The 16698-nt window shown below is 51.2% G+C and overlaps 2 protein-coding genes across 2 annotated transcripts in view; one reads left to right on the top strand and one right to left on the bottom strand.

The window, feature by feature from the left end:
* PPIE (peptidylprolyl isomerase E) overlaps positions 1-16698 on the top strand; it is a 111793-nt gene that overhangs the window by 38932 nt on the left and 56163 nt on the right. The window lies entirely within an intron of this gene.
* Positions 1275-12676, bottom strand: HPCAL4 (hippocalcin like 4). The gene is made up of 4 exons (XM_055586304.1): positions 12547-12676; positions 6580-6749; positions 6221-6436; positions 1275-4657 (listed from the first exon to the last, which is right to left on the bottom strand). Exons 2-4 carry the CDS (start codon positions 6739-6741, stop codon positions 4460-4462), a joined length of 576 nt encoding a protein of 191 aa, XP_055442279.1. The 5' UTR covers positions 6742-6749; positions 12547-12676; the 3' UTR covers positions 1275-4459.

Here is a 16698-nt window from a genome sequence, read left to right as displayed (position 1 = left end):
CTAATGAATGGACCAAGGGCTCCCAGGAAAAGCTAAGCTGAACCAATCAGATTCTCTTGCTTGAAAACTGAATTAAGAGACACGGAAGGGAGCTGTCAGTCACTGGTGAGTCTGGATACAGAGTTGAAGAAGCAGCCGCTTTGTGCAGGGAAACCAAGAGGGTCTTAAGAGAAACTAAAGAAAAGAGTATAGACGCGAACATTGCCAAAGGGATGAGAACCCTCAAGGCCCAGAGATGAGAGGGCAGAGGTCCTACTGACAGTGCCTGTTCTCTTGAGGCCCAGCCATTCTTGAATTTCCATCTTTAGGGTCCCTTGTAATCTGCTCACCCCTTGCTGTGAACTAGCTTGAGTGGGTCTCTGTTCCCTGTAACTTGGAACAAGGACCTCTGCCCCAAGGAGGATGCCGAGGTTCCCCCATTGTGTGAGCTTCCTCAGGTCTCTTCTCCCCTTTTCTCCTCACCCCAGCCCTGTCTCCAATGGGGGAAGAGAAGAGGCCCCCAGCACGGTCACACTTTTTATTCAATGTCAGTGAAAAAAAAAACAAAACACGACACAGCACAGGGTTGAACAGTGAGGACAGTCGCTGCAGGCACAACCAGGAGCAGCACATCAGGAGAGAGGGGGCCACGCTGGAGAATGGGTTGGGAGGCCCCCCTTCTGCCACCCAGCGCCCCCTACTTCTCCAGGCCTCCACCAAAGCAAGCAGGGCCAGATGCCCTGGGAGGCCCAGTCCTGTTCCACCCTCTGGAAAAAGTAAAAGAAAACCCTGAAAGTTTTGGAAAGAAAATTCCACATTTTTCTGAGACTTTTCAATTGCAGCTTCGAATGACATTTTTTCAAAACTGATGAATAAAATATGTAAGCAATGTATTCTTGCCCCCACAGTGATCTCCAAAGTCAGCACAAAGCCTCACCCAGGGTGGATCTTCAGGAAATACTTGTTGTTTTAGTAAATTTTTGTGTAAAAGTATTTACAGGGTCAGCTTACTCCCCTGCCCAGCCTCTTCTCTCTTTCCTTTCTCTCCTCTCTCCTCCTCTCTTGCTCTGCTGTAGGAAGAATTTCTTCCTCGAGGGACTGTGCTATTGTCAGGAAACACTTCAGTGCCTTTGCTTATGGGCTTCCTTTTTCTTAACTTTTGATTTAAAGGTAAGTCATATAATCTTGACTACAACTCAAAAGACTAGAGTGGACATCTGAAGTTCCCCTTCATAATGATATATATATATATATATATATATATATATATTGGCTGAGTCACTTGGTTTGTGGGATTTTATTTCCCCAACCAGGGATTGAACTCGGATCCTTGGCAGTCAGAGCATGGAATTGTAAGCACTGGATCGCCATGAAGTCCCAGTGATGATTTTTAGAGAGAAGAAATAAAGGGCTCATCAGTTAGCCCAAAAGGATAAATGAGGGCAAAATACAGTTAGAAGGCAGATTAGGGACCTTGCAATTCACAGAGGTGCTGCAAAAAGATACAGAACTTCAAGGGAGAGTTTGGATATATCAACATTTTAACTGTCCATATATTTTCGTGTCTATGCAAGTCATACTTCATACTCTGCTAACTCTGTGGCAAGTCCTTCTTTGCTGGGGCAGGGATAGGAGGACTGCCTCTCTTCTCAAGGCAGGGTTGTTGCCCTACCACAGGAATTCCCAAGTGCACAGTCCCCAGGACATCCAGGAGCATGTGGGAGCAAAGCCTGGCCTGCCTGTGGCTCCTCCCATGAACAAGATGGGGGTCTCAGTTCCCAGCCTGACATTATGTGTTCACCCTGCTGGGATGGCTGAGAACCTTCGACCTGAACAGCACGTATCACCCATGGTATGTGTCCAGAAGCCTGGAGTGATCAAACATGCTTTCATGAGTAGGATTTTCCCACCAGTTAGAAAGAAAGAAAGAGAGAGGGAAAAAAAAAGTTCCCTTAGGGAGGAAAATAGTAAAGACACTGCAAGATGCTTCCAAGGTTGAGTCAGATGCCTCCTAAGACAGCACTGACCTATTAGCAGAGCTGCCCAGAAATAGAAAATAAGATGTTTGAAAATGTGGGGGCTTCAGTCAAGCTCCTATTTCTTTTTGGAAGACCAGAGCCTCAGATACTTCTTAGAAGGAAGCTTGTAAAGGATCAAAACCAACTTAGCTTTCTTTACAGTCAACCTCTGTACCACTCAGAGTCAGAGGAATGATCAGGGAAGAGGCCCTCATAGAGCCCCGGGCTCAAGTGTGGGCACTGTGCCATCTCCTGGCTGTGCTCATGCACTAGGAACTCCACTCTGTGCCTCAGTTTCCTAGCGTGGAGAAATGGAATGAAGAATCCTATTTCCCTAGGCTGTGAGGATAGAATGAGATGGGGTCAATGGCAAGATCTAAAGCATGAAGTTCTGTGTGATTGTGAATTAGGTTAGAGTCAACATTTGGGGGATAGGAACCCCACTTTGTAAAAAGTCTCCCACTGGAAGTCGAAGCTGAGCTGGGCTGTAGAGTCCTGTGTATCTCTGGTGCTGACTGGCAGCATAAAACAGACTTAACAGCCAGCTCCTGAGAGTAATGGAACATCCCTTGAGGCATTACTGGATAAACACTTGCTGGTTATGGCCCAAGGATGTGAATTCCCCAGCCTGACCATGTGGCTGGTCATAGGCAGAAGGATGAAAAGAGGGTGACAACTCAGTGGGCTTGCCATCTCCAAGGGCAGCAAGAAGGAAGGTCTAGGAGACTTTGAGGAAAAGAGTCAGCTTCCCCAAGAGTCTCTATCTGCAGAGAGGGAGGACTTGGAAGTAAGAGGTATGCTGCATCCCTTTCCTGAAGGTATACTCTTGTACTCCCCAACCCAGCAATCATTCCCTGCTCCCACACTGGGTTGACAGCACCTGTGAACTAGACTGTTTTCACCAGCAGTTCAAGAGGAAATCCACTGTCACTGCACATCAAAGCTAATTTCTGATTATAAGTACAGGAGAAAGTAAAGTGAAAGACTTGATGAAGAAGCAAGATTAATCTTCCAGCAGTCAAAGCATGCAGCTGTAGAGCTCACTGATTCAAAATTGGAAAGCAGACATTAAAAAGCAAAGCCAGTGTACTTGGAAGATGACAAATTACCTGGCAGATTCAGGATTGGGAGTTAGAAAAAGCCTTTCAAGTGGAGCATGCCCGGCACATTTTTAGGCATTTAATCCATAAATGCAGCCTGGCAGCCTAAACAGTGGCCGGCTGGTCCTCTTCTTCTAGCTCCTTCTGCTTCTGGAGCAGTGAAAGAACAAAGCCCATCCTTAAACTAGACCAAATCCAGATGTGGGAACTACACTTGTCTCACTCTTGGCAAGCCTTGTGTTCTCCGTTACTGAAGTCAGCACCTAACCAGCATTAAATGCACAGTAGAGAGTTGCTCACTGAATTGAAAAAAAGATCATTTAAAAGGAAGCAGCGGAAGCTGCTGACAGTGACAGTTCAGGATACAGCCTGATAAGAAAATGTGTCATCTGGTAAGCTGGGTGATATTTTCCTCTTTTTTTCTCAGCTCTTTTTTACCCCCTGAAAATTAGCACTTTCTATATTCATTTAATCATTTTACAAGAAACCAAGTAATATAAAGTATGTTTTAACATCCTCAACTAATAAAATGAGTTTAGCTCTTTTAAAGGGTATTAAAAAATAAGTATTACATCAATTTCAATTTTTCTTAAAATCCCCACTGACGTGGTTCCTAGATTTCCAAATACTTTCCCTTTCATCCTTCTGCAGCTCTGTGTGGAGCTGAACAGAAAGATTTAACTGTTCCTCTCAAACTAACCAGCTGTACCCTCTCCTCACCTGAGCTCAGTGTCCGTCTGAGTCCCTGACCACTACCCTATGAGCTGCCAGAGGGCCAGAATGTGTCTTGTAAACTACCATAGCCTTAGCACCTAGGGGTGCCTGGCCTTGAATAGGTGCTCAATAAACATTAGTTGAAGAAAGGACTGAGTGAACACTCCAAAGGCTGGGGCCGGAGGGGCCAGGTAGAGTTGTGGGGACAGGGCACAGACCATCCTTAAGGGTTCTGGGTCCTCAGTGAAGGACAGACCCAATTTGGCCCTTTAACTGGGGTCTGTAGGACCACATCCTATAAAGCACAATCCCAGAAGAACAGAATTTCAAAGCAGAACCCAGCCCCCCTCCCTTTACCCTGAACCTTGGGGCAAAAACCAGTTCCCCTCTGCCCAGCAGATGTTGGTTCTGGGCCAAGACTGGGGCTGGGGCTAGGCCATTAAATACCTGAGGATCTTCTCTATTCCAGGGTGAGGTGGTCCCTTAAGGATCTTGACTGAGGAGAGCAAGGGCTTGGGCAGAGGGGTGGGTGGGCCAGAGAGTGAGGCTGGAGTCCCCCTCCCCCTAAGGAAGGGCCAGCCAGAGAGGTCACTGGGTTGGGAGGTGGCCACGCCCCTCCTGGCCAGGGGCCCTGCCCCTCACCAGCCTCTACTTCTGCATATCACACTGCAGCAGCAGCACAATAGACGGGTCACTCTTGGCCGCCTCCTTGAACTCCTCTAGTGTAATCTGGTCGTCCTTATCTTGATCCATCTTCTTGAAGATCTTGTCCACACGCTGCTGGGGCGTGAGCCCATCCTGGTTCATGCGCATCATGATCACAGTGCCCACCATCTTGTAAATAGCCTGGTGGGGCAAGGAGGGAGATGTGAACACTCACAATGGGGACAGGAGATTGGAGATGTATGAAGGGACCCAGGGGTGGCATGGAGAACAAGGGGCCGTGTGAGGATACTGGAAGGTGATGTATAGTCACTAAAACTGGCTATTTAATCAGCATCTCACACCAAACATGTCTACTACCCAACTCTTCACCTCCAACCTGCTTCTGCCCCAGCGGGCCCTGTCTCAGTGAACAGCAAATGCATTCTTCTAGATGTTCAGACCAAAAGCCTCGACACCATTCTTGACTCTCCTTTTCTCACACCCATGTCTAATCTTATAGCAAATCTTGTCAGCCCTAATTCTGAATAGGTCCAATAATGAGCCACTGCCTGCTACTTCCACTGCTCCGTGGCTGTCGCTTCCATCCCCCTGTGACCGGACTGCTGTTGGAAGCTCGCAAACTGGTCTCTCCCTACTTTTGCTGCCCTCCCACCTGCTCAGTGTGTTCTCCACACGGAGAATAGGGAGAGCCCTTAAGGGCTTCACATCTCACTTCGAAGAAAGTCAAGTCTCTACCCCAGATGATGATGCTAAGAAACGGCCTCCTGACTACCTATCTGACCTCTTCCTACCACTCTCCCCTAGCTCGCTTCTCTCCCACCACCTTGGGCTCCCAGCCACTCCTTGAACACTGGAAACACAGTCTAGTGGGGTCTTTGCATTTATTCTTCCCCATGCACAGATCACTCCACCCCCTGACACCTATGCAGTTAGCTCCCTCACTTTATCCAGGTTACTCCTCGAATCTCACCTCACACAAAATCACTTTTCCTTCATTGCCCTCTCCCCTTATTTTGCTTTGCTTATCTTGTTTGTAATACTTACTGCCTGACATAGCATAGGCTTTGTTTTGTTAAATTTTCTTGGTAGAAGGAATGCCCTGTGAAAGCAAGAACTTTGAACAGAGACTGGCATGTGGCAGTCTCTGTTGAAAGAATATGAGTTAAGAACTTGGACTCTGGGACTTCCCTCGCGGTCCAGTGGTTAGGACTTTGCCTTCCAAGGCAGGAGGTACGAGTTCGATCCCTGGTCAGGGAGCTAACATCCCACATGCCTTGGGGCCAAAAAAACCAAAACATAAAACAGATGTAACAGAGTCAATAAACACTTTAAAAAATGAAATAAAATAAATAAATAAATAAAATGATCTACATCAAAAAGTCTTAAAAAAAAAAAAAGAACTTGGACTCTTGTTGAAAGAATATATATTTGTTGAAAGAACACTGAGTTAAGAACTTGGGACTCTGGAGTCAGACTCCTTTTAGATTTGGGATCAAGAACCATCACCTGATACATTTCTTCAACCGTAAAATGGGGTTTCTAACAGTACCTACCCTCTAGACTTGTTGGGTAAAGTACTTAGCACAAGACCGGTCCTACTCTGAACACCCAACCAAGGCTAGCCGCTGGATCCTGGGAGGAGGGAAGAGGGAGGAGGGAGTGGTGGGCTCCCGAGGCCTGAGTGGAGGGTGGCTGGAGAACGGCCCTCGCAGCGAAGACAGGAAGCGTGTCTTCCCAACCCACCTCAATGATCTCCAGCATCTCGAGACGCGTGATACGCCCGTCACCGTCCAGGTCGTACATTTCAAAGGCCCAGTTGAGTTTCTGCTCAAAGCTGCCGCGGGAGGTGACCGAAAGGGCGCAAATGAACTCCCGGAAGTCGATGGTGCCGTCGCCGTTCTTGTCGAAGGTGCGGAAAGCGTGCTGCGCGAACTTGGAGGCGTCGCCGTAGGGGAAGAACTGAGGCGAGGACACGAGGGGCTGGAGCCCAGCGACAGCCCCGCGCTCGCGGCCCGCCCCCTGGCTGCCGGGCCCCGCCCCCTGGCTGCCTGGTTCCGCCCCCGCCCGTCCGCCCCGCCCCCGGAGTGCTGGGCTCCGCCTACCTTGATGTAGAGCTGCTGGAACTCCTCCAGGTTGAGGATGCCGCTGGGGCAGTCCTTCAGGAACCCCTTGTACCACTGCTTCAGCTCCTGCTCACTGAACTCGGTGTTTTGAACCAGGTCTTCCAGCACCTCTGGGGCCAGCTTGCTGTTGGTCTTCCCCATGGCAGGGCCTGGCGGAGAGGGGGCTCCCTCAGTTTGGTCCAGGGCAAGACCGTCACCTCAGCAGCCTTCTGCCAAGTCTCTCTAGGACGGGGTTCCCTTTCTCCACAACAGCCCCTTCCTCTAACCAACTGCACATTCCCACAGCCAGGACGCCCCCACCCCCCCCAATCCTTCCACAGCGGGGGGCAGGGGGGAGGGGTCTTATTCTCACTTACACGGTGGACACCCCCGCCTCCTACAGATGGGTTCTGTCATTCCACCACACTCCTTCCCATAGAAGCTCCTGCCTCTCCTCTGCTCCCCTCTTTCCCCGCACACAAAGTGGGGGCTTTCCCCTTATTACATCCCGATTACAGGGCCTCCTCTCCAAGCAGGCCCCTCCCCTCTCCTCACAGCAGTTTTCCTCCCCTGGCAACCAGGGTCTCTAGCCTCCCAGGGCTCAGCTCTCCTCTTTCTCACTGACCGGTTTGCAAATCACAGTCTTCATTCTCTCCTCTCCTCTTTACACCTTCCATAGCTCCCTACACCCATAGAATATTCGTAATCCTCTCCTTGCTCTTCAGAGCTCTCTGCACTCAGCTTCTACCCACCACTACAAGCTCCTCTCCTACCTGACAGGTTCCTCATGTGTTCCCCTGGCGCTGTCTCCCAAGTCCTTCCTCAAGACCTTCCAGGCCACCTGAGCAAGAAGCTTCTCTCCCTCCTTCCTTTGTACAAACAGAAATCCTAGCTGGTAGCCCTGATGACCCTGACTGTCTTCTCCTTTTCATTAGTTCATTCATTCCCTGAGCATTTATTGAGGCTGACCATGTGCCAGGCCCTGTGCTGATGATGGGGATAAAGTCAACATGAGCCAGACTTCACTAACTCATAATTGGATCAAAGAGGCTGATTGTAAAGCACCTTAAATCCACGCCAGGGAGTCTGGCGTGGGGCACAGAAGCTCCTGTGGTTTACACAAATACTTATAGATTGTTTATAGTATGGTGCTGGGAACCCAGAGAGAAGGAATGCGTTTTTCAGATTTTTCCCTGGCTACAGTGTACGAGATGACCTGGGTCGGGAGAGGAGGGGTAGCTCTGCTGCAGAGTTCAGGTGGGAGGCGATGACAATAGGGTGGGGTGGTAGAGAGATGTGGATGGACTGAGAGATGCTAGGAGGAGGCACTGGCAGGACCTGGGGACTGAATGGATGTGGGGCTGAGAGTGACAGAGGACTGCTGCCAATGCTCAGAACCGGGGCTGAATGGATAGAGGTGGTATTTCTGAGAAGCAAGTTTGGGGAGGGTGAAGAGTCAGGCCCCAGTGGGACCATGAGCCCCTCAAGTATCTTGTGCCTGAGGAAGTTCTTGCAGAGGGAGGTACAAACCCTCCCCAGGAAGCCTGGCTGGAGTGAGGGCCCTGGCAGGCCCTGAAGGCTGAGTTGACATTCTTGTCAGGCCTCCATGGGGGGAACGTCCTGCTAGAGCCTGACTTCCCCAGGACATGACCTGGGAGGTGAATTTGACCCACTCTGAGTCTCTTTGGAAGAGTGCCAGACCCCAGCTGCAGGGTAGCCTGTCATGAAGACACTCTGGAAAAGGACACCCGCAGGCTTGCAGAAGGAATTCCACTTCCACAGCCCAGTGCATGCCTGTGTGGCTTCTAATCCTTACTGCTGGGAGTACCCTAGACAGCCAGGTCTGAATTTGGTCAGTTCCATGCCCTCTCTCCTCGCTTCATAACTTCAAGCAACGTTCTCCAGCCTTTTTGGCATCTAGGACCTGTTCCATGGAAGACAATTTTTCCACAGACCAGGGTGGGGGGATGGTTTCAGGATGATTCAAGTGCATAGCATTTATTGTGCACTTCATTTCTATCATTATTACATCAGCTTCACCTCAGACCATCAGGCATTAGATCCCAGAGGTTGGGGACTCCTGAGTTATAGAATACCTCTGGATCTCAGACCCTCCACAGGGCCATCAAGAAGATCAAGAAGCAGTGGAGGCAGCAACATCCTTGCCTGCCTCCCACCCCCAGAGGATGATGAATCCTATACACTCCCAGGGAAAGCCAGGGACGGGGTGGCATGCCATCTTCAGGAACCTGGAACCAGGGGGTCCCACACAGCTGTCCTGGGACCGGAATCAAAAGCACAACTGAAACACACATGGGCAGAAGGAGGCGGGCTCCATCCTTAGCTGCCCCCTCCTCCAAAGCACACTGAAGGCTCAGGTACTGTCAAGAAAGTTCGAGAATGCAGAGGTAGTGGTGTCTGGTGGGGGAGGCAGAGCCTCTCCCTCTGTCTCCTGTGAGACGTACCCAAGTGTCTGCGTAAGCAGTAGGAGTGGGTGGGAGCACGTCAGTGTATAAGACTGCAAATCTGCCAGAATGCACACACACACACGTGTGTGTGTGTGTGTGTGTGTGTGATGGAGTCTATGTGGCTCTTACCTTCTGCCCCTTTTCTCTCCCCCACTCTGTGCTGCCTTCCCACCATTTTCTGTCTCCTGGCCATACCTGTTCTCAGTCCCCATTTGATTCCTGGCCCACCAGGGACTATGAAGGAGGCTTCATCTCTCTTCATTCCTTCTACCACTCTTAGGTCAGCAGGCCAAAGCTTTTAAGATCATCCCCTTTAAGATCATCCCCTTATGTTAGTGAAAAACTGGAACCCAGAGAGAGGAGAAAACTGGCTCAGAGTTACACCCAGGCTGAATCTATGCCACCTGCCTGGACTGCCCTCTCTGAATCACCTCTTGTCCACTACAGACTCCTACCTGCCTTCCAGGAAAACTATGGCTCTGCTCTGCCTCTTGGCATAGATGGGACCATTTTGCTGGCTCCAGGTCACACTATCTGATACCTAGGAAATATCCATCCTTGGGGTGGACCACCAGGGCCTCTGACTCAGCACACCTACAGCCAGATTCACCCTCAACCTGTGATGGTCCTTCTCTCTCCATGGCCCTTCCTTCCCTCCCTGGGATCAGGGAGGGAATACAATCATAATTACATTTAGTTTCCCCTCTTCCTTTTCCCTAGATCCCACTTGCTACTAAGGCCTATTGTTCCTTCTTTTGAAGTGCTCCTGGAATGTACACCACATCTTCTCCCCATGCCCCTCCTCCCCGCCCCCGCCACTGCATAGTCAGGGCCAGGGGCACAGCCAAAGGGGCTGAGACCCAGCTGAGGCACTGTTTGCCAAGCCATCCTGTGGACTCAGCTGCCTCAGAAGGAGGGCTTTCCTTGTGATTCCTCTGTTCAACAGAATGTCTTTTCTAGTTTTGCCCAGAGGTACAATATAGGCTAAGGGTTGCCATACCCATGGGTCCCCTTAAACTCCAGAGCCCTCTAAAATCTCATGTCTCAAGTCAACTGTCTACCCTTACCTCCCACTACTCCCCTCACAACTACATACTTCAGTCAGAACCTACTTCAATTGTTGTTCATAATCCTTCCTTCTCTTCTGGGCTGATGCAGCTACAATCAGCCTTCAGGGCTGACTAAAGCCCACTTCCTTATGATCAGCTTCTCCCAGACTGGAGAGCAGACAGTCAGCAGCCTGGACTTGGCACTCTGGGCATGAGTAGACCCTGTGAGGCCACAGAGTTGATCCTAACAGGTGTGTAGACTCCAGAGCTCTCTGACTCTCACCTGGTGTTCTAGAATTCCAGAATGGAGCCTGATTTGGGGAAGAGTTTTGCATTACACTCTTGTCTGGGCCAGAAACATTTCTCCAGACATTTTGCTCAATGGTAAAGAGCTTATCCTCTCCCAATATAACCCTGTCTGCTTGGGAGCAGCTCGGACAGTGAGAAAAGTCATCATCCCTTATTCCCATTTTCCCTCTTGTAGCTGCCCACACAGGTTCCCACTCTGCCCTCTGTGGCAGGACAGAAGTGCCCTGGAGAGACCTACTCTGGAACCCAGAGATGTTCAATGAATGTCCCTTTGTGGATTATATTCAAGGGGCAGAACCCCCTTCTTTCTCCTTGGAACAGCATCAGGCTGTTTATCTGTGTTCTCCTGCCGTTGCACCCTCTTAGAGACAACAGAACCTAGATCTGAGGAAAGGAAGAGTTCACCCAAGGTCAAGTGGAGTCCATCAGCAGGAAGAAGGCCAGAACCCACGGGGGCATGTTCTGTTGGAGCTGTGGCCTGGCTGAACGTAGGCAGGCTCCTCTTGAGGGCTGCCTCCAGCTCTGAAGAAGCTGGCTCTTCCCCATGCGTGAAGACACTGTGCCTCTGGGCTCAGAGGTTTCTTTCAGAGGGCAGAACTCAGAGTTGTGGGCCCCAAATGGAAAGGTGGCAGAGAGGGTGGGAGGGACTGAGGGAGGCAATAATCCCACACCCTCACCAAGCTTCAGAGGAGCTGGTGCTGAGACTGTTGCCATGGTGACAATAGCTCCCTGGTCAGGAGATTTTTTTCTTCTCCTCCCTTTGCTCTTCTCCAAGCAGCAGCCATGGCGGCAATAGCTAGGTCTTCTCCTTCTTCTTATTAGTGAGTGGCAGGGGATGATAAACCAAAGGTGGGCTTGTTGACTACCTCCACCTTGGAGCTGCCCATGTCATGTGGGCTCTTGGTCAAGAAGAGACTCCTAATTGCTAAGGAGGAGCCTGAGCCTGGAGAGTGTGTAGGAAGGGGGAGGCCCATACCCAGGCCTGGGTAAGAAGCAATGTCCTTTTGGTGAGGACTAAAGCCCCTCAGACCTCCGTTCTGAAATGTCCTAAATGTTCAGGAAAAGAAAAAAAAAGGGTCCTGTTTTCTCATAATCAGCCATAGAATCAGAGTGTGTCAGAGTTAGAAGGTTATCTAAGATCGTCTCATCAGATCGACTCTCTGTCCTGCCCACCCACCCTCTGTCTCCTATCTCATGAAGGATCAGAGAGGGAAGTTTGACTTGGTCAAACAGCAAAGGCAAGTTCTTCTGCCCTCCAGACTCAGGCTGCCTTAGGGAAAGAGCCAAACAGTCCATGGAGCTTTGGCACGATCCCCACTGAGCAGGAGGACGGGAGAGGGAGCGGCTGGCTGGGTGCAAGAAGGCCAGAGAAGGTATGAATTAGAACGATGTTTGAGAGGTGGAATGAGAAAACTTGGTGCTTTGGCCGTGAGGGGTGAGGGGAACGGAGGAGGCTGGGACCTTGGCAGCAGTGACTGACAGGTCTGGGTGGTCTGCTGAGGGGTAGTGTTTATCTTGAAGCCAGGTGAAAGAGGCGGAAGATGGGCCTCTGTCTCTCACTGAGACCATGGGGAGGGGGGCCTGCTGAGAGAGAGTCATGAGGAGGAGAACTGGGTGGCCCCCAGGTATGCTGTGAGCTCTGTCAGCTTGAGAGGTGGAGGTGGAGACGGTCTGAGGGGCTGTGTGAAGTGGGAGTGGGCTCTCTGTGGAGGTGGAGGCTGTCTTTCGGGACAGGGACACTGTGGTGTGAAGTGCAGTGAGCTGCTCTTGGGGCTGGGTGGTGTGGCTAGGGGCTGTCTGTGGAGGTGGGAGGTGTTCATGGGGCTGAGCTGACTACCCATGGGGGAGGGGGAGGGGTTCCTCTAGCATCAGCCACCACATCCCCAGGGGTGTGTGTGTGTGTGTTGGGGACCAGAGCAGTTGTTACTTTGGGGTTAAGGAGGCTTCTTTGCCTGCTTCCCTGGGACCTGCGGGGCCAGGACTGGAGTGGGTGGTCCCCTGGCCAGGGGCGGGACCCCCATAAGCCGCCGCCTATGGTGGAATCAGGGGTCAGGGAGATGAATCCGAGGGAGCAGAAGACGAGGGAATGGAGGGTGGAGGGGGAGGGGATACGTGCCTCCGCCCGGCCCTACCCGCGTTACCTGAGGCCGCTCGCCGGGTCGCTGGATGACTCTGAGCCTCCGCGGGTCGCGGGGACCGAGACGGGCTCGCGGGCCGGCCTCCAGGTTCTCCAAGGTCCGCGCCGAAGCCGCCTCCCAGCTCTTGGATCACTCAGTCTCTCGGAGGCGACACGATTTGCATAAGCCCCGCCTCACCCCGGGCATGTTGGGCGTTGATTGGGTCGGCTGAGGCGGAGTGGCAGGCGGGGTTTCAGGTGGGGACCCGGTGGCCAGTGAGGCCCCGCTACAGGAGCGCGCCTCGCCCGCCCGCCCTGACCTTCCCAGAGTCGCGAGGAAAAGGGGAGGGCTGTACCTTCGCCTGTATCCCGCCCCGAGACTCAGACCCCAGGCCATCGTCTGAGGTTAAAAGTGTCCACGATTGAAGTAGATTCGCAAAAACAACCGCACGGTTGCTATGGGAACGGAAGAACCACAGCAGAGGCTCTAAGCCTTTCCTTCTTGGGCCCAGCGAGGGTGGGGATGGAAAAGGGGATGAGTCACAAGATGTGATCCCCCCCTCCCCCGCACATCCCACCCCAAATCGGAGAAGGGCCACGAGGAACTGAGTGGGGAGGGAAGAGATGAGGTGGTCAGCAGCCCACGCCTTCACATCATTCATCGCCTCCCCCAACACACCCACTGCCCCCAAGCCATGGCAGGTGGGCGAGGATGGCGAAGTACCCAGCCTTTACCTAACCCCACGCTAGAATTTCGATCCTTCCCCCACACAGGCCTTCATTACTTCTCACGGAGTCCTAGGAGGCCTCACGGGATCTCCCCGAGAGGTATCTCTCTGCCTGCCCCATGAACCCCTCCATTTCCCATCCTCCCGTCTTCCCGTCCTGTAGACGGAGCTTGTCCCCAGCCCCCGCCAGTCTCTGGCCTCGGATGTTGACACAAGCTAGAGGCGGTTTACACTGAGCGGGTCTGGAAGGTTTCAGGGCCCTGGGAACACCTCCTCCCCGCATTTGGGGGTCTCCCCAATGCCGGGCCCAGCCGCCCGCCCCAGCTGCACTGGCAGCTGAGAGCTTCCAACCCAAGGCGATAATAAGGAACCCTTTTACTCGAAATCGGGGGCCAAAGGGGAGCAGATAGCTTCGGGTTGGGCCACGTGCGGGGGAGGGACGTCTAGGGGTCTGTCAAAAGTAGGGCGGGGCTTCTGGGGATTGGTTAAATCGGAGAGAGGCTGTTGGGGGACAGGGGGCTGAAAGGGAGGCGGGGCTTTTTGCCAATTTTGAGGGCGTTGAGGTGGGAGGGGCGATAGGGGATGAGGATCAGCTTGCCAAGAGTGGAGGCTTGATCCCAGAAACTTCAGAGCCAAACTCCCTGGGGAGGAGCCAGTGGAGTTCTCTCTTTTTCCTTAGGAAGCGTCCGTTCCCCCTTGAATCTGTTTTGCCGTCCCATCCTCCCAGCTGCAGGCTTTGTCTTCTCTTTGGGGTACTAGCAGAATGACAGCATACCTGGCACGTCCCTGGCCCCTTAGTTGGGTGACATCCCAAGACAGGTGTTTGAAAACCCTGACTCTGTCACGTCCTGAGCACCTGGCCCTGGGAACCCAGAGAAGAACAAAAACTCATTCCTGCTCACAGGTATCATAACCCAAGGCATGAGCAAGTGGGGAGAAGCAGCGTGAGATGCTGGAAACGGACTCTGGAACTCAGGTGGAATCCCATCTCTGCCAGGGAGCCCACAGATGAGCATGGGCAAGACCCTTCCCTCTCTGTGCCTTCCTCAGTCTGTAAAATTGGGAGCTGACACAGGAGGCCCAGGGACACAGGAGGCAGGGGAAGAATTTCAATTAGGAGGGTGAAGAAAGACTGTCATTCTGGACAGAATTTTGTGGACATGAATCCGACTGCTCTCTGCTACACTTATGAGCTTCTTAACAATAGGTGACATATAGAGAGCTTACTTTGTGTCCAATACTATTCTAACACTTTATATGTATTGCCTATTTTTTTTTTCTCATAAGAACTCTGAAGCAGGTACATTTTTTTAAAGATTTTTTTTTAATGTGGACTATTTTGGGTCTTTATTGAATTTGTTAACAGTATTGCTTCTATTTTATGTTTTGGTTTTTTGGCCCTGAGACATGTGAGATCTTAGCTCCCTGATTAGGGATGGAACCTGCAACCCCTGCATTGGAAGGCGGTTTTAACCACTAGACTGCCAGGAAAGTACCCCAGAGCAGGTACTTCTATCACTCCCATTTAATAGATTGAGGCATTTAACAGTTAAATAACTAGCTCAAGTTCTCATAGTTGGTAAGCTGCAGAGCTGGGATTTAAATTCAAGCAGTCTGGCTCCAGAGTCCACACTTGTAGCCAGTACACAGTATTGTCTCTCTTTAAGATCCTTCAAATCCTCAATGGGAAGGGCTTTGGATTGAAATATTCTTTTCTGATCCCCCAAGGCATTAGAAAGGCAAAGCCCAGTGGAATATATTGGTCCTGCTCTGGCTCTTTAAACCAGGCAGGACATCTAGCCAACCTTGCCCATGAATCATCACAGGCCCTGTGACTGTTCCTGAACTGCCAGTCATAACCCATCTTCACCAGCTTATGACACTTGAGACTTGATCTTGATCCTGCCTCTGCCCTTTAGATTCAATGTTTAAAGCAATAGCAACTGACATTGACTGAGTTGCTTCACTATGTACCAGATACTCTGCCAAGTCCTTTATCTGTATCATCCCAAATACGACTTCTGCCAAGGGTAACATTTAAAATATCTAACAACCAGTTCAGGCACAAGCATTACCAGTCAGAATGGATGCTGGCCTTAGTTTTAGATCAAGGACTCTGTTCTTCCAAAAATGAACACTTTAGTTACTGGATCAAGGGGAGCAGGCAGAAGAGAAGCTAGGAAGATAGGGGCCCAAGGCTATGGCTAACCATTTACCAATCAATTTAGAAATATTTTGATGTTTTAACAACCTGCTATACCAGCGTGTACAGGCTAAATTTCAGTCCTGGTATCATTATTTTCGGAGAAGGCAATGGCACCCCACTCCAGTACTCTTGCCTGGAAAATCCCATGGACAGAGGAGCCTGGTAGGCTGCAGTCCTTGGGGTCGCTAAGAGTCGGACACGACTGAGCGACTTCACTTTCTCTTTTCACTTTCACGCATTGGAGAAGGAAATGGCAACCCACTCCAGTGTTCTTGCCTGGAGAATCCCAGGGACAGGGAAGCCTGGTGGGCTGCCATCTATGGGGTCACACAGAGTCGGACACGACTGAAGTGACTTAGCATAGCATAGCATCATTGCATCATTATTTTATTTCTTGACAGTGAATGGCAGCTCAGAAATGTTAGAGAACTTGCCCATTGTAACACAGCCCATCAGTGACAGAGCTGGGATTCCAACCTCTGTCCACTCTAGAGTACGAACTCTTTTTTAAATGAAAATATTTATTTATTTGACTGCACTGGGTCTTGGCTGTGGCATGTGGGATCTTTGATCTTTGTTGCAGCTGCTGCTGCTGCTAAATCGATTCAGTCATGTCCACTCTGTGCGACCCCATAGATGGCAGCCCACCAGGCTCCCCCGTCCCTGGGATTCTCCAGGCAAGAACACTGGAGTGGGTTGCCATTTCCTTCTCCAATGTGTGAAAGTGAAAAGTGAAAATGAAGTCGCTCAGTCGTGTCCGACCCTCAGCGACCCCATGGACTGCAGCCTTCCAGGCTCCTCCATCCATGGGATTTTCCAGGCAAGAGTACTGGAGTGGGGTCAGGCAGTATCTTTTAGTTGCAGCATGCGGATCTAGTTCCCTGACCAGGCACTGCACCTAGGCCCCCTGCACTGTGGGCTTGGAATCTTAGCCACTGGATCACCAGGGAAGTCCCCAAAGTGCATGCTCTTGACCACTAACTGACCTGTGTTCCTGGGAAAGGAGAGTGTTCAGAACAGAGCTGTTGTTTCCACTGTTCTGCAGCTAAAGGCTGAGCCAGAGGAGTGAAGTTTAAGTTCTGGAGTTTCGCTGTGACCCATCTGTTCTCAGGCTTGGCAGCACCTGTGAGGTATGTTGAAGGAAGGGGCTCGGCAGAATGAGGAGGGTGGAGCAGCCTGAAGGGAAAAAAGAACAGTATGGTTGTGTAGGAGACCCCCAAAAGGGGACACAGAAGAACTGAGC

This window comes from Bubalus kerabau, chromosome 6, assembly GCF_029407905.1.
Source record: "Bubalus kerabau isolate K-KA32 ecotype Philippines breed swamp buffalo chromosome 6, PCC_UOA_SB_1v2, whole genome shotgun sequence".
Classification (NCBI taxonomy): Eukaryota; Metazoa; Chordata; class Mammalia; order Artiodactyla; family Bovidae; genus Bubalus; species Bubalus kerabau.
This window is presented reverse-complemented; position numbering and strand designations above follow the sequence as displayed.